Source organism: Salmo trutta, chromosome 30, assembly GCF_901001165.1.
Source record: "Salmo trutta chromosome 30, fSalTru1.1, whole genome shotgun sequence".
NCBI classification, from domain to species: Eukaryota; Metazoa; Chordata; class Actinopteri; order Salmoniformes; family Salmonidae; genus Salmo; species Salmo trutta.
The window spans coordinates 22,667,750-22,691,815 of record NC_042986.1 but is presented as its reverse complement, the minus strand read 5'-3'; the positions used below and the strand labels follow the sequence as shown (position 1 = coordinate 22,691,815).

The window sequence follows — 24,066 nt, the reverse complement described above, 5'->3', positions numbered from 1 at the left end:
AATGTTTAAAAAAATCAGTTGTGTGGTGACAAGGTAGGGGTGGTATACAGAAGATAGACCTATTTGGTAAAAGACCAAGTACATATTATGGCAAGAACAGCTCAAATAAGCAAAGAGAAGCCACAGTCCATCATTACTTTAAGACATGAAGGTCAGTCAATGCAGAAAATGTCAAGAAATCTGAAAGTTTCTTCAAGTGCAGTCGCAAAAACCATCAAGCACTATGATGAAACTGGCTCTCATGAGGACCGCCACAGGAAAGGAAGACCCAGAGTTACCTCTGCTGCAGAGGATAAGTTCATTAGAGTTACCAGCCTCAGAAATTGCAGCCCAAATAAATGCTTCACAGAGTTCAAGTAACAGACACATCTCAACGTCAACTGTTCAGAGGAGACTGCGTGAATCAGGCCTTCATGGTCGAATTACTGCAAAGAAACCACTACTAAAGGACACCAGAGAGAAGAGACTTGCTTGGGCCAAGAACACGAGCAATGGATATTAGACCGGTGGAAATTTGTCCTTTGAGATTTTTGGTTCCAACCACCGTGTCTTTGTGAGACGCAGAGTAGGTGAATGGATTATCTCCGCATGTGTGGTTCCCATTGTGAAGCATGGAGGAGGAGGTGTGATGGTGTGCAGATCTTTGCTGGTGACACTGTCAGTGATTTATTTAGAATTCAAGGCACACTTAACCAGCATGGCTACCACAGCATTCTGCAGCGATACACCATACCATCTGGTTTGCACTTTTGTGGGACTATCATTTGTTTTTCAACAGGACAATGACCCAACACACCTCCAGGCTGTGTGAGGGCTATTTGACCAAGAAGGAATGTGATGGAGTGCTGCATCAGATGACCTGGCCTCTACAATCACCTGACCTCAACCCAATTGAAATGGTTGGGATGAGTTTGACCGCAGAGTGAAGGAAAAGCAGCCAACAAGTGCTCAGTATATGTGGGAACTCCTTCAAGACTGTTGGAAAAGAATTCCAGGTGAAGCTGGTTGAGAGAATGCCAAGAGTGTGCAAAGCTGTCATCAAGGCAAAGGGTGGCTACTTTGAAAAATCTCAAATCTCAAATATATTTGTATTTGTTTAACGCTTTTTTGGTTACTACATGATTCCATATGTGTTATTTCATAGTTTGATATCTTTACTAGTCAAAATAAAGAAAAACCCTTGAATGAGTAGATGTGTCCAAACTTTTGACTGGTACTGTATATTTTTTTATACTTCAAGTGGTCTTAAAATTCTAAATAAAATAAAATGATCCTTGGTATGACTTTCTTAAAACAATTCCATATAGCTTAGTAGAACACCCCCCCCCCCCCAGTTTAGACAGGGTTTAGACTGTAATGGGTTAATTAACCCATTTTCTACGCTAAACTATGTAGAATATTGGCCTGTCGGAAACTACAACTCCCTACTACATTGCACAGTTCGGGCTTAATCTGATTTATCTCTAGAGAAACTGCAGCACTCTGTGCAGAGTCTGGGGGAGTAGAAAGTTGGGCAGTGTGTGTGTGTGTGTGTGTATGTATATGAGTGTGTATATGTATGTGTGTCTGTGTGTGTGTGTATCTAAGTATGAGTATGTATCTGATGTCAGGTCAATTACAGTAGTCGTTTAAAAACAGAAAAATAACCTACATTTCTGTTCATTGCTTAGCACTACTGTAAACCAACTAGAGAGCTTAAAATATTTTAAATGTCCCTTTCTTGTCTTGCTGCCATGCATATTTGCTACTATCAGTGTTGTATGTGTTCCTGACCTGCAGGTGAGGCAGCGTCTCCGTTCTGCTTGGGGCTGAAGGGGGAGGGCGGCTCAGCAGCGGTAAGCGGGCTGTTCTCATTGGTCATCTCTGCACCACTGTCGTTCTCTGATGGTCCCTCGGCTGCAGGAATGTCCCCGTTCACCTCAGCCTGGGGACAATAGAAGATGTCCAAACAAACCACTCCAAACACACAGCAGCAGCCAACTACCTATAGACCATTCCGCTTCCATCACAAACCAACCCACCTGACAAATAGAGCCTATTCACTTAACATCACACAACAAAATTTTTCATCAAAAAAGCTCAGAGCATTCATCATTATAATGCGTTTTTCTGGATATTTTTGTTGTTATTCTGTCTCTCACTGTTCAAATAAACCTACCATTAAAATTATAGACTGATCCTTTCTTTGTCAGTGGGCAAACGTACAAAATCAGCAGGGGATCAAATACTTTTTTCCCCCACTGTATGTTGTCAATTTTCAAAACAATCCACTCTGTGTTCTTTTGCAAAACAGTAAATGTGTTTTCAAAATTAAGTTGTACTGTCAAAATTGCAAATACATTCATCAAAACAACACGCCTGCCAGCAAAAAGATTAACGCAACCATATTTATCTCGAGTCCAAGCAGACAAAACAGAAAGTTAGTCTGTGTTTAAAAAATCCCAGGAGATCAATACATTTTATTTGCAGTCACTAATGATGATACAAATGTCTAACCCTGTTTGGACCCCAGGAAGAGTAGGTGCTGCCTTGGCAACAGCTACTGGTGATCCTAATAAATACTACTAAAAGTACAACTATCCAAAGGTGAAGAATTATGGGCAATTTCTCTCCCTTTATGCATATTTCACCCAACAATTTCATACACATCAAATCAAATATTATTCCTGTAAAAAATAAAATAAAAAACAAACACATTGTGTTCAGGATTCATTCATCTGTATCATCACAATCCATCAATGAAAATGTTTTGCTCAGAAAACTTAAGGGGCCAAATAAAATCCCCTGCGGGCCAAATTTGGCAAGCGGCAGCCAGTTGGGGAACCATGTACATGGTATGACATGTTATGACACTGATGGAATGATTTAGAATTTCGTGCAGTAGAATTTACTGATTGCCCGAAACAATGAACACACTTGCACACCTTTATCTTCTGATTAAAACAATGTGTTAAGATAATAAGGCAAGAAAATAATGACATGGTGCCATCTTTAATGTTAATGTTATTATTTCAATTTTTATGCACACAAAAAGTACATAGTGCTGCTAATTTTAATTGTTGTTTGTTTATTTAATTTGCTTACTTAAGGTTGTGTTCATTTAAACCTGCACTAGGGAAACTTTTACCTCTCATGGCCACATGGTGCCAGCTTTAATGTTAACGTTATTATCTGAATGTTTGTGCACACAAAGTGCATAGTGCTGCTAATTTTATTTGTTGGTTGTTGGTTTTCAACATAAAACTTGGTGAAATGATTTCAGTGTGTGTATCAGTAATTTTTGAACATTTCCAGCACATTTTAACAATACCGCGATAATACTGATAACCGTAATAATTTTGGTCACTATAATCGTGATATGAAATGTTCATACCGTTTCATCTCTATCAAGGGGTATGCATACGGTATGCATACTTTCTGAAGGAACTGTATATCCCCCTCTGTAAATGGCATGTTCCCACTGTAATGAGCCTATACTCCAGAGTTTGTTTATTGTTCCGATATTGTATATTCTGAATGATGTCTATGTTGGCTTGTGTCTGTATTCCGTTATTCCGTTTGTATATTTTCTATTGCTGGTAGTACCTTCTCACTAAGTCAAATTACGGGTGTATGTAAATATACTTGGCAAATAAAGGTCATTCTGATTAGTAGCTTTGTAGTCTTCTGTGGAAGGCATTTCTACTAGAGGTCGACCGATTTATCGGAATGGCCGATTATTTAGGGCAGCACTTTCCTGCATTTGCCAGCAGCTCTTCGCTGTGCTTCAAGCATTGCGCTGTTTATGACTTCAAGCCTATCAACTCCCGAGAATAGGCTGGCAATACTATATTGCCTATAAGAACATCCAATAGTCAAAAGTATATGAAATACAAATGGTATAGAGAGAAAGAGTCCTATAATTCCTATAGTAACTACAACCTAAATCTTCTTACCTGGGAATATTGAAGACTCAAGTTAAAAGGAACCACCAGCTTTCATATGTTCTCATGTTCTGAGCAAGGAACTTAAACGTTAGCTTTTTTACATGGCAAATATTGCACTTTTACTTTCTTTTCCAACACTTTGTTTTTGCATTATTTAAACCAAATCGAACATGTTTCATTATTTATTTGAGACTAAATAGATTTTATTGATGTATTAATTTAAAATAAAAGTGTTCATTCAGTATTGTTGTAATTGTCATTATTACACACATATATATATATATATATATATATATAAAAAATAAATCAGCCAATTAATCGGTATCGGCTTTTTTTGGTCCTCCAATAATTGGTATCGGTATCGGCGGTGAAAAATCATAATCGGCCGACCTCTAATTTCTACGTAAAAAGACCCATGAGGATTAACATGTGAAATTGATAGGAGCATATCAAATTGGATGTAAAAACAAAGCTCAGAGTTCTAAAATGTCCTCATGATGGAGGATAATGAAGGTTCACATACAGTGGCTTGCGAAAATATTCACCCCCCTTGGCATTTTTCCTATTTTATTGCCTTACAACCTGGAATTAAAATTGTTTTTTTGGAAGTGTGTACCATTTGATTTACACAACATGCCTACCACTTTGAAGATGCATAATATTTTTATTGTGAAACAAACAAGAAATAAGAAAAAAAAACTGAAAACTTGAGCACACAACTATTCACCCCCCTAAACCAATACTTTCTAGAGCCATATTTTGCAGTAATTAGAGCTGCAAGTCTCTTGGGGTATGTCTTTATAAGCTTGGCACATCTAGCCACTGGGATTTTTGCCCATTCTTCAAAGCAAAACTGCTCCAGCTCCTTCAAGTTGGATGGGTTCCGCTGGTGTATAGCAATCTTTAAGTCATACCACAGATTCGCAATTGGATTGAGGTCTGGGCCTTGACTAGGCCATTTCAAGGAATTTAAATGTTTCCCCTTAAACCACTCAAGTGTTGCTTTAACAGTATGCTTAAGGTCATTGTCCTGCTGGAAGATGAACCTCCGTCCCAGTCTCAAATCTCTGGAAGACTGAAACAGGTTTCCCTCAAGAATTTCCCTGTATTTAGCGCCATCCATCATTCCTTCAATTCTGACCAGTTTCCAAGTCGCTGCCAATGAAAAACATTCCCACAGCATGATGCTGCCACCACCATGCTTCACTGTGGGGATTGTATTCTCGGGGTGATGAGAGGTGTTGGGTTTGCGCCAGACATAACGTTTTCCTTGATGGCCAAAAAGCTCAATTTTAGTCTCATCTGACCAGAACACCTTCTTCCATATGTTTGGGGAGTCTCCCACATGCCTTTTGGCGAACGCCAAACGTGTTTGCTTATTGTTTTCTTTAAGCAATGGCTTTTTTCTGGCCACTCTTCCGTAAAGCCCAGCTCTGTGGAGTGCACGGCTTAAAGTGGTCCTATGGACAGATACTCCAATCTCCGCTGATGAGCTTTGCAGCTCCTTCAGGGTTATCTTTGGTCTCTTTGTTGCCTCTCTGATTAATGCCTTCCTTGCCTGGTCCGTGAGTTTTGGTGGGTGGCCCTTTCTTGGCAGGTTTGTTGTGGTGCCATATTCTTTCCATTTTTAATAATGGATTTAATGGTGCTCCATGGGATGTTCAAAGTTTCAGACATTTTTTTATAACCCAACCCTGATCTGTACTTCTCCACAAGTTTGTCCCTGACCTGTTTGGAGAGCTCCTTGGTCTTCATGTTGCTGCTTGCTTGGTGGTGTCCTTGCTTAGTGGTGTTTTCAGAATCTGGGGCCTTTCAGAACAGGTGTAAATATACTGAGATCATGTGACAGATCATGTGACACTTAGATTGCACACAGGTGGACTTTATTTAACTAATTATGTGACTTCTGAAGGTAATTGGTTGCACCAGATCTTATTTAGGGGCTTCATAGCAAACAGGGTGAATACATATGCACGCACCACTTTTCTGTTTTTTTTAACAAGTTAGTTTTTTCATTTCACTTCACCAATTTGGACTATTTTGTGTATGTCCATTACATGAAATCCAAATAAAAATCTATGTAAATTACAGGTTGTAATGCAACAATATAGGAAAAACACCAAGGAGGATGAATACTTTTGTAAGGCACTGTAAGTAATAAGGTAGTCCTACCAATTATGTATAGTGATTTTCCTGATATTAATTTTGTTTATGAATTATTAAGTGATTAAAACTCTTTCTGTTACTAAATCGGTAAAATAATTACTGAAATGAATTAATGGAATTCCTGCAATTAAATTGACTACAATGGGAAATCATAGTAGTCACAAACAACATTTGGGTCGCATGCTACTGTCCTCCCTTCCACTGGCAAGCTGTTATGTTCAGTTCATCTCTTAACAACCTCTCTCTCATTTTATCTCTTCTCTCTCTCACTCCATTTAAAGGGATATTGTGAAATTCTGGCAATTAAGTTGTTCTACTTACCCAGAACTAGTGGATACCATTTTTAGAGGTAGTATAGCGAGCTAATTCTAACTACTGTAGCATTAGCGCAATGACTGGAAGTTTACAGGTACGCTAGCATATGAATAAAAAGGTTAGCTAGCTGCAAGACTCAGTGACTCTATATGCCAGAAGGAGTGACTGTGGTCGGTGGTGGAGGAGTGTATGGATACATGTTTGTTATTTTTTCCTTTCCCTGTCTTTTTCTAAGTCTCGCTATATCTCTATTCAAGCGAAAGCATTATAACCTGGTATGGCAACTGCTCGGCATTTGACCGTAAGGCGCCACAGAGGGTAGTGCAAACAGCCCAGTACATCACTGGGGCCAAGCTTCCTGCCATCCAGGACATACATAATAGGCGGTGTCAGAGGAAAGCCCATAAAATTGTCAGAGACTCCAGTCACCCAAGTTATAGACTGTTTTCTCTGCTACCGCACTGCAAGCGGCACCAAAAGGCTCCTCAACAGCTTCTACCCCCAAGACAGACTGCTGAACAATTCATAAAAATCGGCACCGGACAATTTACATTGAACCCCCCTCTTGTACACTGCTGCTACTCGCTGTTTGTTTGTTGCCTATGCAGTCACTTCGCCCCCACCTACATGTACAGATTACCTCAACTAGCCTGTACCCCTGCACACTGACTCGGTACCGGTGCCCCCTGTATATAGCCTCGTTATTCTTATTCTCACTGTGTTACCTTTTATTAGTACTTTTTATTTTAGCCTACTTGGTAAATATTTTCTTCTTCTTGAACTGCACTGTTGGTTAAGAGCTTGTAAGTAAGCATTTCACAGTAAAGTCTACACTTGTTGTATTCGGCGCATGTGGCAAATAAAGTTTGATTTGATTTAAATGGGACCGCAAGACTCCAGTGCTTTGCCAAATGCCAGCTAAAGATGTGGGGCTTCTGCAGCATCAAACTGCAGCATTGTTTTTTACCCTAACACGGAACCCAAACCGGCTGCGCGCGTGCGCCATCGTGCATAAATATATTTTGTCCCCCTACACCAAACGCGATCACGACACGCAGGTTAAAATATCAAAACAAACTCTGAACCAATTACATTCATTTGGGGACAGATCAAAAAGCATTAAACATTTATGGCAATTTAGCTAGTTAGCTTGCACTTGCTAGCTAATTTGTCCTATTTAGCTAGCTTGCTGTTGCTAGCTAATTTGTTCTGGGATATAAACATTGAGTTGTTATTTTACCTGAAATGCACAAGGTCCTCTACTCCGACAATTAATCCACACATAAAACGGTCAACAAAATCGTTTCTAGTCATCTCTCCTCCTTCCAGGATTTCCATCGTTGAACTTGGTGATTGGCATCTAAACTTTCATAGTATTACCATGACGACCGGCAAAACATTTCGTCTTTCAATCACCCACGTGGGTATAACCAATGAGGAGATGGCACGTGGGTACCTGCTTCTATAAACCAATGAGGAGATGGGAGAGGCAGGACTTGCAGCGCGATCTGCGTCAGAAATAGGAATGACTTCTATTTTAGCCCTTGGCAACGCAGACGCTCGTTGGCGCACGCGAGCTGTGTGGGTGCAATAATTGAATAACATGGATTTCTATATTTATTTTGCAACCCATGCAGCGCATGCGACGCTAGCGGTGTGGTCAGCCTATAAGCCACCTTGACTTTTCTGAGCTCAAGGGACTAAACTGAGGAGAATTCAGCTCCTGAGGAGATACTCATTTTTATGTATTTATTTCACCTTTATTTAGCCAGGTAGGCCAGTTGAGAACAAGTTCTCATTTACAACTGCGACCTGGCCAAGATAGAGCAAAGCAGTGCGACAAAAACAACAACACAGAGTTACACATGGGATAAACAAACATACAGTCAATAACACAATAGAAAAGTCTATATACAGTGTGTGTAAATGTAGTAGGATTAGGGAGGTACGGCAGTAAATAGGCCATTGTGGCGAAATAATTACAATTAGCAATTAAACACTGGAGTGATAGATGTGCAGAAGATGAATGTGCAAGTATGCAAGTAGAGATACTGGGATGCAAAGGAGCAAAAAAATAAGTAACAATATGGAGATGAGGTAGTTGGGTGGGTTATTTACAGATGGGCTATGTACAGGTGCAATGATCGGTAAGCTGCTCTGACAGCTGATGCTTAAAGTTAGTGAGGGAGATATAAGTCTCCAGCTTTAGTGATTTTTGCAATTCATTCCAGTCATTGGCAGCAGAGAACTGGAAGGAAAGGCGACTAAAGGAGGAGTTGGCTTTGGGGATGACCAGTGAGCTGGTCACCATAGCAACACCCACCCGCTGGAGCGCGTGCTACGGGTGGGTGTTGCTATGGTGACCAGTGAGCTGAGATAAGGCGGAGCTTTACCTAGCAAAGACTTATAGATGACCTGGAGCCAGTGGATTTGGCGACGAATATGAAGCGAGGGTCAGCCAACGAGAGCGTACAGGTCGCAGTGGTGGGTGGTTTAATGGGGCTTTGGTGACAAACGGATGGCACTGTGGTAGACTGCATCCAATTTGCTGAGTAGAGTGTTGGAGGCAATTTTGTAAATGACATCGCCGAAGTCAAGGATCGGTAGGATAGTCAGTTTTCCGAGGGTATGTTTGGCAGCATGAGTGAAGGATGCTTTGTTGTGAAATAGGAAGCCGATTCTAGATTTAATTTTGGATTGGATATGCTTAATGTGAGTCTGGAAGGAGAGTTTACAGTCTAACCAGACACCTAGGCATTTGTAGTTGTCCACATATTCTAAGTCAGAAATTTACTTCAGGAAACCAAACTCAAGCCCTGGATGACTGTAGAATCTAAGAGTAAAAACAAACTGTTATCTTAAATATATTTAATAGTTTAAAACAACACTCCTTTGGGGAGCGGTAGCTAATAAGTATATAGGGGAAATAGAAAGTGTTGTAAACTGAGGTACTGTAAAACTTAAATTAATAGCCCAGGCGTTTATTTGCTTAAATCACTGAACACAACAGGCACTTAGAGACAGGCTTCTATTTGAGCCAGGCGTCTAACTTATTTCCTTAGTGCGCATAAATTTTGCTCATTTTCATATTCCATGTTTAATTCCAGCATTCACTTTCAGCAATTTAATACATTTCTTCATTTCCTGCACTAATGTGTTATCATTTACACAGTGTCACGTTTGTTTTGTCTTAGTATGCCTATATTTAAAAAATATACATAAAAATGAATTGAGAATAATTATTCTCCTCTTTGACAGTGCTTACTTCTGCCGATTTCTAGGGCTCTGTACTCCCGAAGTTGTTGACTGTTTTTGTGCATACCAGTTAGCTAGCAGTTCTCAGCTGTTAGGAGCCAATGGCTAGCAGTTCATTACAGGCCCAAAAAATAAGCGGATTGCAATAATTTTTCCAGTCATTACTGAATTATTGAATGTTACAAATAAAACATTAAACCTCCTAAACAATTAACCCAGCGTTTATTTGAAACAGGAATTTATTTGCTTTAATGTGTGCCGTCGCCCAGCTATTAAAAGGGGCAGGTGGCTATTTGAGACTTGCTGTTTCATTGAAGTTTTACAGTATGCATGTGCGTGTGGGGGGGGGGGGGGGGGGGGGGGTAACAGTGAGAGTGATGGGAAGAATGTTAGTTCCAGCTGTGAAATAGATGCAGAGTTAGCTATAGGAACACACACCAAAATAAAACAAGACCACAACAAAACGATAACAACATAGAGAGATACAGAGTTAAAGCATCTATCCAACATCTTTAGGCTGAACACCGGGTTAAGACCGGAAGAGGGTGAGAGAGGTGGAACTCTCTGACGGGGAGACAGCCAGGGAGTTGTGGGTGAGAGAGTTAAGGGCCTTCACCCCATTGGCAGGTTTCCTCCTCAGGAAGCGTAAGCCCTTGGCCTTGGGAACAATGCATGTGGTTATGGGATATCAGGAATCTTCCTCTGGAATGCCAGTCTGAGTCACGGTTCCCTTACCGCCACAGCTGTCCTCCAGTGGCACAGTCACTTGCCAAAGCTAACACAGCCAACCAGCAGGCACAGGGGAAGACACATGCCAACCCAGGCCAGGCTAGCACAGAACACAGCAGCACAGTAGAGCTAAGCACAGTTCAATGCCATACCACACACTGTGCACTCTCTCACTCTGGGAAACCAGCACTACACCTCACCTAAGCCAACCTGGGCCACACAGCACAGCACAGTATAACATAGTAGAGCACAACACAGTACAGCTATAGACCCCAAAGCACTCAATGCACCGTGGATAGAGGGATTATTAAGGCCACAGGGGCAGAGGTAGAGAGAGAGAATTAGAGAGGGGGAAAGAGAGATAGACAGAGTGAGGGTGAGAATGAAAGAGACAGAGAGAGAGAGACAGCTAGGTCAGCAGGTCAGTGCCAGAGTTTCTCTCATTAGTGAGATTAGACCTGAGAGAGACGCCTTTTTCCAGACCAGGAAACCCCTCTACACCTGTCAACAGTTCGTCTGCTACCCCCCCTTGCCCCTCCCTACCCTCCTGTCTGCACCCTTTCACCCCTCCTTCCCTCTCAGCTCCACATCTGGCTAGGAGAGGCTCAGGCAACATCTCAGTGCAGACGGCTATGGAAACGGTGTCTGACATAAGACAATGCACGTGTGGATTGATTAAAATTGTATTGACAGATTAAAAGAGCAAGACCTTTGGTTGATCTGTCTGTCCGTCCATCCGCCTGTTTCTGCCCACTCAAACGTCCTCAAAAAATTATTCCCTGACAAAGTACATCTTCACCCCCACAGTCCAAGCTGAAGGGGCCCAGACAAGGCACTGCCACAGCCTCTGCTTTTGTAAAAGGACAACAAAGTATGAGTGAAAACTAAAGGCTGGGGCTCAGACCAGGTGGCTAGGAGCCCTTTCAGTATCTCTGCTTCCCTGACACCTCAGCCCTTGATCTGCTTTCTGGGTTGGACACAAAGACAGGAAACAAAGGAGAGGTTAGGAAGGAATGGACTCAGTTGGAGAGAGAGATACTCCCTTTCAATGGACCCATACCTGACATACAGTATAGCACACACACATGGCAAGGAATAACACACAAGCACACACACCTTCCAGACACATTTACAACATGAGGCACTGGCTTGCCATGTAAATGTGCTTAGCTGACATCAGTTACTCTCATTTTCAAAGTCTAGACTGGCTCCCCTGGCTTGGCACAAAGACACCAAGATAACAGCGTTACAGAAAAGCCTAAAGGGGAACTACATAAACTATACAGCTGTGAATACCATGTCTGTGCTTTAACTGCTTTCCATAGAACAATATTATTCTTATCTGGGATCACAGATTCACATAGTTGAGAACCAGTTTGCCAGGCAGACCCAGGAATGATTAAAAAACTCCTATTGTAAAAGCATGTAGAAACCCATAAGGCATTTCCCAGGGTGTCACTCTACACTAGTGTTCCAAGGTATACTGAAACTACTGTACTTTTTTACTTCAAAAAAATAAATACATTTGATAGTAGAATTTTTGTTACGTTCAGAACTTCTGTCAAATGTGTTTCTCGCCATTGAGAGGATCAAGTCTGTCTATCAGCGCAGTGGAGTACCTACCCCACTTCCTCATTCATTGTTAGAGCTGTCTGGGCTGCATTTTTACTCATGCTGCACAGAAATTAACACACTTGAATAACGCAACACCATATGTAGAAATGTTGAAACTGTTCATTACTGTTCGCAAAACAATGTCCATACAGGCTAGAACACTTTTACAATGCAAGACAATGCCGGTTGCATTCAGCTTTAATTGTAGGCTAGCTTTCCTTCCTAGCTTACAGCTGAATTCACTACTCTAGTACTTTGTTTGTGATAATATGCAAATAATAATGCAAAATATGCTGATTTCAAAGCTGATTGTCACCAAAAACGTTATTAATTGACTTTGTCTCCCTCGCCAACAAAAAGTAATTCACTTTTTCGTCTCCCTCGCCTCCCGTCTGGTTTCCACTAGATTCCATGGCCACAAAGTCAGATTCCACAGCCATGTGAATGATGTATTACTTTCTGAAAGAGACAGCATACACTTTTATAAAAGAAGAAATCGCTTCTTCTATGCAAATGTTATACAATAAAATAATATGTTCTCCTAGTAGTTGCCAATAAAATAAGTCTTAAATCGGAGGTATTGTTTGTCATCTGTAGCCTCATGAAATCAGCTAAAACAAACTGAATTATTTTTTTAATTGAACATTTATTTAACTAGGCAAGTCAGTTAAGAACACATTCTTATTTACAATGACAGCCTAGGAACACTGGGTTAACTGCCTTGTTCAGGGGCAGAACGGCAGATTTTTACCTTGTCAGCTCGTGGATTCAATCTAGCAACCTTTCGGTTCCTGACCCAACGCTCTAACCACTAGGCTACCTGCCGCCCCTCAATAACTGAATGCATGCACACTCTCCTATGGAATAATATGAATTCACCTGTATTGTGAATAGACCTAGGCTACATCTTCATTTACCCAGTTTATCAATAGAGATTTACCATTCAAATACATTATTATCACTATGTTGTTTTGTAAAAACTAAGTCAAATTGATTGTATGATTGTAGAATTGATTAAATAATGCATACATGGCTGTAGGGCTGGGAAATATGGCCTAAAAGTAATATCTCAATTTCTTTATGAGGTTCAGATGATTCACGATATATATCTCCATTTCTTGTTTTTCTCTAAACAAATTATAAAAGGCCAAGACATAATTCTTAACTGAAGTTAAAATAAAACAAGGCCTATTTGGGCAAAACAAATTAACAACCCCCACCCCCCCACATCTATTCTATTGTTTAGGAATGTTTGACCACTAGCTGTTTGAATAAGTCATTTTGAGGCAGCTGGTAATCGTTGTCTCTAATTGGGGATCATATTTAAGTAGCTATTTTTCCCACCTGTGTTTGTGGGATATTGTTTTGTGTCTGTGCACCACGTAGTCACGTTTAGTTGTTCATTTATTTTATTTATTTATTTTAGCTTGAAGTTTCACTTTGGATTAAAGATGTGGAACTCTACACACGCTGCGCCTTGGTCCCGTTCTTACGACAACCGTGACAGCAGGGCTTCTTCCATGAAATACTTGCGGCTTGGCAGCTGATATTTGTGGTCAACTGCAGCTTTTTAAAGCCTGGCTTTTCTACTGTAAAGATTGGAACCATATCTTTCGCTATGTAATAGGTCACTGCATCCGTTATCGTGACAACACTACTGTACACTTTCTGAAACAATATGGTGACCACCGGGCCAGCTCTTGTCTGTCACATTTCTGAGCCCCTCGGGCAAGAACCAACAGGCCTAAGAAAGGAAGCACCTAGGAGTCCTACAGTGTCTAATGCTATGGAAGGTGGGAACACAACACACATACTGCATCAGCAGACAAAGTTGAAATACAACTATGCCCCCCAAATGGTGATCTATCCATCATGAATATAGTGGCCTATTACAAGGTATTTAGACCATCATGACAGAGCCAAGCAGGCCTCCCACAGGCCTCCAGAAGCTTCTGAAAGCCTGGTCCCTGAGGTAGAGGGTGAGGTGATTGAGGTGGGGGGTGAGGTGATTGAGGTAGGGGTTGAGGTGATTGAGGTAGGGCTGAGGTGATTGAGGTAGGGAATAGGTGATTGAGGTAGGGGCTGAGGTGATTGAGGTAGGGGTGTGAGGTGATTGAGGTAGGGGGTGAGGTGATTGAGGTAGGGAGTTAGGTGATTGAGGTAGGGATTTAGGTGATTGAGGTAGGGGGTGAGGTGATTGAGGTAGGGGATGAGGTGATTGAGGTAGGGGGTGAGGTGATTGAGGTAGGGGGGTTAGGTGACTGAGGTTGGGAATGAGGTGATTGAGGTAGGGAGTTAGGTGATTGAGGTAGGGGGTGTGAGGTGATTGAGGTAGGGGATGAGGTGATTGAGGTAGGGAGTTAGGTGATTGAGGTAGGGTGTGAGGTGATTGAGGTAGGGGATGAGGTGATTGAGGTAGGGAGTTAGGTGATTGAGGTAGGGGGGTTAGGTGACTGAGGTAGGGGATGAGGTGATTGAGGTAGGGAGTTAGGTGATTGAGGTAGGGAGTTAGGGAGTTCCAGTGGCTGTGTTGTTTACTGTACTGTAGCAATAGAGCAGGACCTGAAGCAACAGGATGAGAAATGGGGAGAGAGAAAGAGTTACCTGATGCCCTAAAGACTAGTGTCGGCTCTAAGCCATAAATCACACTGAATAGTAGTTAAGAACTATCTCACTCTGGGATAGAGCAACAGCCAACACTACACTACCACAGACACCACAGAAGATAATTTATTACATTTATTACAATGATATGCAGATTTATCTAGATAGTCCTTATAACAACATAGGCATGGTACTAATGGTATAATCCAGGAGTGAAGGCCAAAACCCAACTGGCAAAGGATGCTACTGGGGCTGCCTGGAAGTAACTTTTTTCTAATGTAACTAACGGGGCAGAAATATTGTCCTACTGAATGGAAAAGGGGGATCTGAGGGCAAAACTGATCCAACCAAAACTTTCAGTCACAGTGTATCATGATCCAGTTTTGTGTGAGAGTGTTAGTGGTCGAACCAGTAGGCGTGCTATCTGGCACTGAGCGATAAGAATCTCAACTCTTGGAGCAGTAGGCATATCTCATCTGATATGATGTGTAAAACTGTGGAGTTGCCTGACAAAAACATTTTGTCAGGCAACCTGTCCTGACATGTTCTGAGCAGTGCGACCTGTCCTGACATGTTCTGAGCAGTGCGACCTGTTCTGACATGTTCTGAGCAGTGCGACCTGTCCTGACATGTTCTGAGCAGTGCGACCTGTCCTGACATGTTCTGAGCAGTGCGACCTGTCCTGACATGTTCTGAGCAGTGCGACCTGTCCTGACATGTTCTGAGCAGCGCGACCTGTCCTGACATGTTCTGAGCAGTGTGACCTGTCCTGACATGTTCTGAGCAGTGTGACCTGTCCTGACATGTTCTGAGCAGTGCGACCTGTTCTGACATGTCCCCCCCCCATTCTTTCAAATGATGTACAGTGAGCAAATTTTAGAGCCAGATGGTGTTATGTTTCAATCAAAGCAAAAATTGGACCTAGTGGCATGCTGTTGAGTTGTGGCCGCACGAGAGAACAATCATCCTAAAATCTCATTAGAAATTAGGTGTTTCTTTGTCTTACAGTATCATTATACTTTGCTATTATATTCGGTTCTGTTATGTACAATGCTATCATTATGTGATTTTGAAGACATTGATTCAGCTTTGATCTAACTACTAAACAAGCACCATTCACCAGAGTAGCCTGTTCTCTACGAGTAGCACATGCTTCAGGACCTTTAGCAGTTGGGAAGAAAGGCCCAGAAAAGTCAGCTCCGCAGCCTCTCTGTAAAATAAAAATGGAGACACACACTACTTACTGTTGCCGTCATCTTGTCACTCTCAACCATGATGGCTGAAGAATACTTGTTGGATGGCATTACTGTTGCAGTTAACTTCGTCAATTATTGTTATTTTGATTATCTTCTAACCTGGAGGCAAAACAAACAAGACAATGCAGTAGTTAGGAGGGTGCACAAAACAATACATTTAAATGTGCAATATTTCATGCATAAAAAATATATTTAAATGTACATACATTTCCCACACTTCCCCCTCTTTAAAAGCTTTGCAAAGTAAACAGATACAGAATCTTGAGTCAAAGATGTTTCTATTTTTGGGAGTCCTGAATCTTCTCAAGTACAACCTGCTCTTATAAAAATTATGCTTTTCCACATTGGAAAAAAGAGTGAATCTGAACACACTCCTGAAAACACACAAAAAAAACATTTTCCCCAGAGGTATTCATCGTCTCATCAGAGTAGTCACACAAAATCACACTGAATCACTAGCTAAGTGATTTCTTGAACATGTATTACTATTAGGACTGTCCCCGACAAAAAAAAATCTTGGTTGACCGAATACAGACACACCCATATACAGACACACCCTATCTGTTTGAATAAAATCAACTATATAAGCATTGAGTTTGTCTGCTTTAAGCGCACTGTTTGATGAAATAAGACACAAATGACTCAAGAGGGATCCAGAGATCAAGATAACCAGAAGAAAAAAACGTAACCTGACCCAGCAGATCCTGCTGTTACTATCCTGAAGTTGCTGGTAAAAGGCTACATGAGGAGTCGGCAACCTTTCTCACGTGGAATGCCAATTTATCTTACCATTTCTATATACACTACCGTTCAAAAGTTAGGGGTCACTTAGAAATGTCCTTGTTTTTGAAAGAAAAACTATAATCTTGTCCATTAAAATAACATCAAATTGATCAGAAATACAGTGTAGACATTGTTAATGTTGTAAATGACTATTGTAGCTTCCAGCTTCCAGCTACAATAGTCATTTACAACATTAATAATGTCTACACTGTATTTCTGATCAATTTGATGTTATTTTAATGGACAAAAAATTGGCTTTTCTTTCAAAAACAAGGACATTTGTAAGTGACCCCAAACTTTTGAATGGTAGTGTATCTGCGTGCCAGTTATGGTTTTCTTTATGTACATTTTGTCACGTCCTGACCAGTATAAGGGGTTATTTGTTATTGTAGTTTGGTCAGGACGTGGCAGGGGTGTGTTTGTTTTGTGTTGTCGGGGTTTTTGGGTAGTGTTCTATGTTCTATTTTCTAGTTTTTTTATTTCTATGTCTAGTTTATTGTTTTGACCTTCAATTGGAGGCAACTGTTCCTCGTTGCCTCTAATTGAAGGTCCTATTTAGTAGGGGTGTTTTTCTTGGGGGTTTTGTGGGTAGTTGTTTCTTGTTTAGCTGTGTGCCTGACAAGACTGTTTTCGTCGTTCTTTTTGTTCAGTGTTCATTTATTTTAATAAAGAAGATAATGAGCATTCACATCCCCGCTGCATTTTGGTCTACTCATTACGACGGCCGTGACACATTTTCGTGGAACAGTTTAATTGAATTTATAATAACGTCAAAGTATCTTAAAATCCTTGTCATGTGGTTAATCAAAATTCTATTCAAATCTAAATGAGAATGATACAAACCTAAAATGTAACTTCTATTGCCATTGTCAACTACAGTGGGGGAAAAAAGTATTTCATCCCCTGCTGATTTTGTACGTTTGCCCACTGACAAAGAAAGGATCAGTCTATAATTTTAATGGTAGGTTTATTTGAACAGTGAGAGACAGAATAACAACTAAAATATCCAGAAAAACGCATGTCAACAATGTTATAAATTGATTTGCATTTTAATGAGGGAAATGAGTATTTGACCCCCTCTCAATCAGAAAGATTTCTGGCTCCCAGGTGTCTTTTATACAGGTAACGAGCTGAGATTAGGAGCACACTCTTAAAAGGAGTGCTCCTAACCACAGATTGTTACCTGTAAAAAAAGACACCTGTCCACAGAAGCAATCAATCAATCAGATTCCTAATTCTCCACCATGGCCAAGACCAAAGAGCTCTCCAAGGATGTCAGGGACAAGATTGCAGACCTACACAAGGCTGGAATGGGCTACAAGACCATCGCCAAGCAGCTTGGTGAGAAGGTGACAACATTTGGTGCGATTATTCGCAAATGGAAGAAACACAAAAGAACTGTCAATATCTCTCAGCCTGGGGCTCCATGCAAGATCTCAACTCGTGGAGTTGCAATGATCATGAGAACGGTGAGGAATCAGCCCAGAACTACACGGGAGGATCTTGTCAATGATCTCAAGGCAGCTGGGACCATAGTCCACTAACATCAAGGCGGTGACCCGATCCTGTAGGTTCATGCTCTACAACATTCGCAGAGTACGACCCTGCCTCACACAGGAAGCAGCGCAGGTCCTAGTCCAGGCACTTGTCATCTCCCGCCTGGATTACTGCAACTCGCTGTTGGCTGGCCTCCCTGCCTGTGCCATTAAACCCCTACAACTCATCCAGAACGCCGCAGCCCGTCTGGTGTTCAACCTTCCCAAGTTCTCTCATGTCACCCCGCTCCTCCGCTCTCTCCACTGGCTTCCAGTTGAAGCTCGCATCCGCTACAAGTCCATGGTGCTTGCCTACGGAGCTGTGAGGGGAACGGCACCTCCGTACCTTCAGGCTCTGATCAGGCCCTACACCCAAACAAGGGCACTGCGTTCATCCACCTCTGGCCTGCTCGCCTCCCTACCTCTGAGGAAGCACAGCTCCCGCTCAGCCCAGTCAAAACTGTTCGCTGCTCTGGCACCCCAATGGTGGAACAAGCTCCCTCACGACGCCAGGACAGCGGAGTCAATCACCCCCTTCCGGAGACACCTGAAACCCCACCTCTTTAAGGAATACCTGGGATAGGATAAAGTAATCCTTCTACCCCCCCCCCAAAAAAAGATTTAGATGCACTATTGTAAAGTGGTTTTTCCACTGGATATCTTAAGGTGAATGCACCAATTTGTAAGTCGCTCTGGATAAGAGCGTCTGCTAAATGACTTAAATGTAAATGTAATAGTCACCAAGAAAACAATTGGTAACACACTACGCCGTGAAGGACTGAAATCCTGCAGCGCCCGCAAGGTCCCCCTGCTCAAGAATACATATACATGCCCGTCTGAAGTTTGCCAATGAACATCTGAATAACTCAGAGGACAACTGGTGAAAGTGTTGTGGTCAGATGAGACCAAAATGGAGCTCTTTGACATCAACTCAACTCGCTGTGTTTGGAGGAGGAGGAATGCTGCCTATGACCCCAAGAACACCATCTCCACCGTCAAAACATGGAGGTGGAAACATTATGCTTAGGGGGTGTGTTTCTGCTAAGGGGACAGGACAACTTCACCGCATCAAAGGGACGATGGACGGGGCCATGTACCATCAAATCTTGAGTGAGAACCTCCTTCCCTCAGCCAGGGCATTGAAAATGGGTCGTGGATGGGTATTCCAGCATGACAATGACCCAAAACACACGGCCAAGGCAACAAAGGAGTGGCTCAAGAAGAAGCACATTAAGGTCCTGGAGTGGCCTAGCCAGTCTCCAGACCTTAATCCCATAGAAAATCTGTGGAGGGAGCTGAAGGTTCGAGTTGCCAAACGTCAGCCTCGAAACCTTAATAACTTGGAGAAGATCTGCAAAGAGGAGTGGGACAAGATCCCTCCTGAGATGTGTGCAAACCTGGTGGCCAACTACAAGAAACGTCTGACCTCTGTGATTGCCAACAAGGGTACTTTTTCCCCTCACTGTAGGTGAAAAATCTGTCGACAGCACTTAACCTTAATTACTCCTGTAAGTCACTCTGGATAAGAGCGTCTGCTAAATGACTTAAATGTAAATGTTCTCTCCAAATGTTCATTAAAAACATTTGCACAATGACCACTTCTTGTCATTCAAATGCATTGTTAAAGTTGTTGGTTAGCTAGTTACACAAAATCAGTCAAAACATGATTGGTATCAAGAACAAGATAAAAGTAGCAGAAACGAGCCTCCTATAACTCTCCACATGGCAGCTTGTCATTGTTGCAAGCTATCTGACCGTTCAGAATCATAACAATGCACGTGCATAATTTCCGTGACCTTGTCAGCCGACCCTTCTTTAAAAAAAACAACACCAACAAAACAACCAGACATGCCCATACACTGCCCTGGGGTAAACTTACACTCACTAATGCTGGTGGGATTTGTATGGCAGGAGAGGAATTTGACCCCGGTGTAGGGAAATTATCATTCTTTTTGGTGCGTAGTGACCAGGTGAAGGGTTAAAATGTCACTGTTGTTGTGTTTGAGAGATCATTTCAGAGAGATAACTTCAGCCACTGACAATGTTATTATCAATGGGAGGGGTGCAACAGTCAGCCCTGCAGCACCCCATAACAAAACAGAGGAGACAGATCAAATACAGTTTATTATGCAATACATACTGTACATCGCACAATTGCATAAAACATTTATGCCTACCATTCAGGTAGGGCTGGGTAATATATCAAATTTATTCAGTTAATTCAAATGTATGCTTTTGCGCAATATTACAAATGCCTGTATCACAAGAAAGATGCTTTACATTTTTTATGAACATTTTTGTCTGCTTGTTCTCATGTTGTATATTTGGTCTCGTCTAGTTCGCTCCTTCTGTGCTGTGTGCACCAGAGACCCCTATATAATAACAAGATGCTCATGTCTCCGTCCTTGTCCCAAAGGCGGGAAGGCAGGCGACAAGCTTAGGTCCAAAATAAGCCCATAGAAACGGCAGTCTCAACGTCAACAGTGAAGAGGCGACTCCAGGATGCAGGCCTTCTAGGCAGAGTTGCAAAGTTGTCATCTGTTTCTCAAACTAGACACTCTAATGTACTTGTCTTCTTGCTCAGTTGTGCACCGGGGCCTCCCACTCCTCTTCTATTCTAGTTAGAGACAGTTTGCGCTGTTCTGTGAAGGGAGTAGTACACAGCGTTGTACAAGATATTCAGTTTCTTGGCAATTTCTCGCATGGAATAGCCTTCATTTCTCAGAACAAGAATAGACTGATGAGTTTCAGAATAAAGTTATTTGTTTCTGGCCATTTTGAGCCTGTAATCGAACCCACAAACGCTGATGCTCCAGATACTCAACTAGTTCTAAATAAGGCCAGTTAAATTGCTTCTTTAATCAAGACCACAGTTTTCAGCTGTGCTAACATAATTGCAAAAGGGTTTTCTAATGATCAATTAGCCTTTTAAAATGATAAACTTGGATTAGCTAACACAACGTGCCATTGGAACACAGGAGTGAGTGATGGTTGCTGATAATGGGCCTCTGTACGCCTATGTAGATATTCCATAAAAAATCTGCCGTTTCCAGCTATAATAGTCATTTACAACATTAACAACTGTATTTCTGATCAATTTGATGTTATTTTAATGGACAGATTTCTTAAATTAATATCACTTGGAGCTGATTTCCTGGTGTTTTTACAGTCTTTTATGTACAACAATAAAAAAATATATATAAAAATGAAAAATATATATCTTTTTTTTTTTTTGCTCAGAAAACTTGTGGGGGTCAAATAAACCTGTAGGATGCCAGTTGGGGAACCCTGGCAAAGCCTATATTATAGCGTTTCCAAAACTCGCTCCTCGGGACCCCCAATGGGTGCACGTTTTTTGCCGTAACACTACACAAATTATCAAAACGATCAAAGCTTGATGATTAGTTGATCATTTGAATCAGCTGTGTAGTGCTAGAGCAAAAACCAAAACGTGCACTCCTTGGGGTCACGAGGACCGAAACCCTGGATTAGCAATTGCGGTGTGGTGCAGATGAACAAACAGCTGAAATGAGCACCACTAACGTGGGCACTCTCCGAGAATAAAGACCCAACTTCAAAGACTGCAAATTTGATTGAAAAAAAATCCACGCAGGTGCACAACAGTCCACAAAATTGTCATACTTAATTAAGCGACTAGCCTATGGTTATAGGCCTATTGTATTATGTTTCAGCATTCGAATTGAAATTCCACTACAGGGAATGATTATCAAGGCATACAGAAGACAATTCATTCAAATAAGCCATACAAAAATACTAAACTATCTGTCTCTCTTTAACGGAGTGGAGTAGGAAACATGCACTTGTTTGTATGAAAAACAACGTAATCGAACTGATAGTGATTTTGAGGAAATTGTGCCAAAACCACAAGAAAAATCTAACCCTTCATTAGTGAAGTTGAAGTTCAACAAACTTTGAAATAAACGTCAAAGTCACGCTAAAAATAAATAAATCACAAACTACTGACGCATAAAAATCCATTAGATCCCACTCGCAACATCTGTAGCCTACTACTGAGTGTGCGTGACGCAGATCAACTCTGAATTGAAACTATGCAATATTAAACATTCCCATACAAAAAGGATCATATTATTTTATTGTAGGATAAATATCCTTATATTTGCCATGTTTGAGAATATGTAGGGTATTTTCCCTTCCTTGTCTCCAATTTACATAATCATCGACGCAACATTGTTTCATCAATTGAATCGAAATGTAATGTTACCCTACGTCTTTCCGCAAAAAAAGTTTAAATGAAGTTGAGTCTCTATTGAACAAATTACTGTAACAGTAAGAAAGTTATCAAACCTCATGCAGGAATTCTTCCAGTTTCTAGCAGCATGCTGTTAAGTGATCTCCTAAATAATGTTCTGCAGACTAGCGTGCATTAACGCTTATCATAAGAATGGCAACTGCACAAAAATGTACCTGTTGCAGGGGTTGTCGTTCGGTGAGCGGGGAAGAGTTGAGATTGATTGGTCCTCTCTCACTGCTTGCCAAGGTGCCTCGAAGTGTCACACTACTTACCTCAACCTATGCATGCCTTTATACCCTGGGGGGCAAATATATAAGCGGAGTTCTCTTCTTTTCAAACTTGCCTGTTGTAATCTTTTTTTCTTCGTTTTTTTTTTGCCACAATGTGCCACAATGTTCAGGCGTAACTTTTCCCGGGTCTCGAATCACACTGTAGCTGAATGAAAACTAGATTTACCTTTTCCAGTGTTAACCCTTAATACACCTGTATTGCATTTATACACCATTTATATGCAGTTCTGCCAATGGTCTACTACCCTGCTGGCGATGGTGTAAAGTAGTTAAGTACTTTAAAGTACTACTTCAGTCGTTTTGGGGGGGGGGGTATATTTACTTTACTATTTATATTATTGACCACTTTTACTTTTACTTCACTACATTCCTAAAGAAAATTCCGTACATTTTACTCCATACATTTTCCCTGACACAAAAGTACTCGTTACATTTTGAATGCTTAGCAGGACATGAAAATGGTTCAATTCACACACTTATATAGAGAACATCCCTGGTCATCCCTACTTCCTTTGATCTGGTGGACTCACTAAACACACATGCTTAGTTTGTAAATGACATCTGAGTGTTGGAGTATGCCCCTGTCTGTACGTAAATAAAGAATTGTGCCTTCTGGTTTGCCTAATATAAGGTATTTGCAATTATTTATACTTTTACTTTTGATGCTTAAGTACATTTCAGCAATTACATTTACTTTTGATACTCAAGTAGTATTTTACTGGGTGACTTTCACTTTTACTTGAGTAATTTTTTATCACGCTATCTTTACTTTTACTCAAGTATGACAATTGGGTACTTTTTCCAGCACTACCTACTGGTCCTTATTAGGAGAGTGCGTGAAGCCTAATGTCCACAATAAACCAACCCATCCAAACATTTGATGTTGTCACTGGAAAAGGATTGCTCATTGTATTAATTTACTGAAATAGTATAAAAGGTAGAGTCAGCGATATGAAGTGTAGATGCTCAAAGTAAACAGCATAGTGGGTCAATTTCCGCAACAACTAAGAGCGTTGGAGCGCAAGGCTAAACTTCTCCACTGTTTTAATCCCGTGGCTACCACATTCCAAAAGCGTGAAGCGAACCCGTGCACATGTGCAGATACTCTGTGTGATTGTGTGAGAGCGAAGTCTTGTATCATGCTCATCGCAATATCTGGCTGACATGTGGCTGACTCTACCTTTAAATCCATTGGTATAATAACAGATACATAATCATATAACTGTGCCCATGTAAATTATATCACACTATTGTCTTAAATGTCTCTATGTTTTCCATTGTATTGTAGCCTGTGTAATGTTTTGTGTTCATCCTACAATA

General features: G+C 41.2%; 1 protein-coding gene across 3 annotated transcripts in view; it reads right to left on the bottom strand.

Moving 5' to 3' along the window:
* The window catches only part of dnmt3bb.1 (DNA (cytosine-5-)-methyltransferase 3 beta, duplicate b.1), a 79,539-nt gene extending 56,522 nt beyond the window's left edge, over nucleotides 1-23,017 (bottom strand). For 2 of the 3 annotated variants that reach the window (XM_029723419.1, XM_029723421.1), the window contains exons 1-3: nucleotides 22,630-23,017; nucleotides 15,854-15,964; nucleotides 1,774-1,924 (exon numbers count right to left, since the gene is read on the bottom strand). In XM_029723419.1, the coding sequence (XP_029579279.1) occupies nucleotides 1,774-1,924; nucleotides 15,854-15,913 (211 nt within the window). In that variant the 5' untranslated portion in view covers nucleotides 15,914-15,964; nucleotides 22,630-23,017. The other variant, XM_029723420.1, reaches the window with a different exon arrangement.
* Nucleotides 23,018-24,066: the final 1,049 nt, after the last annotated feature.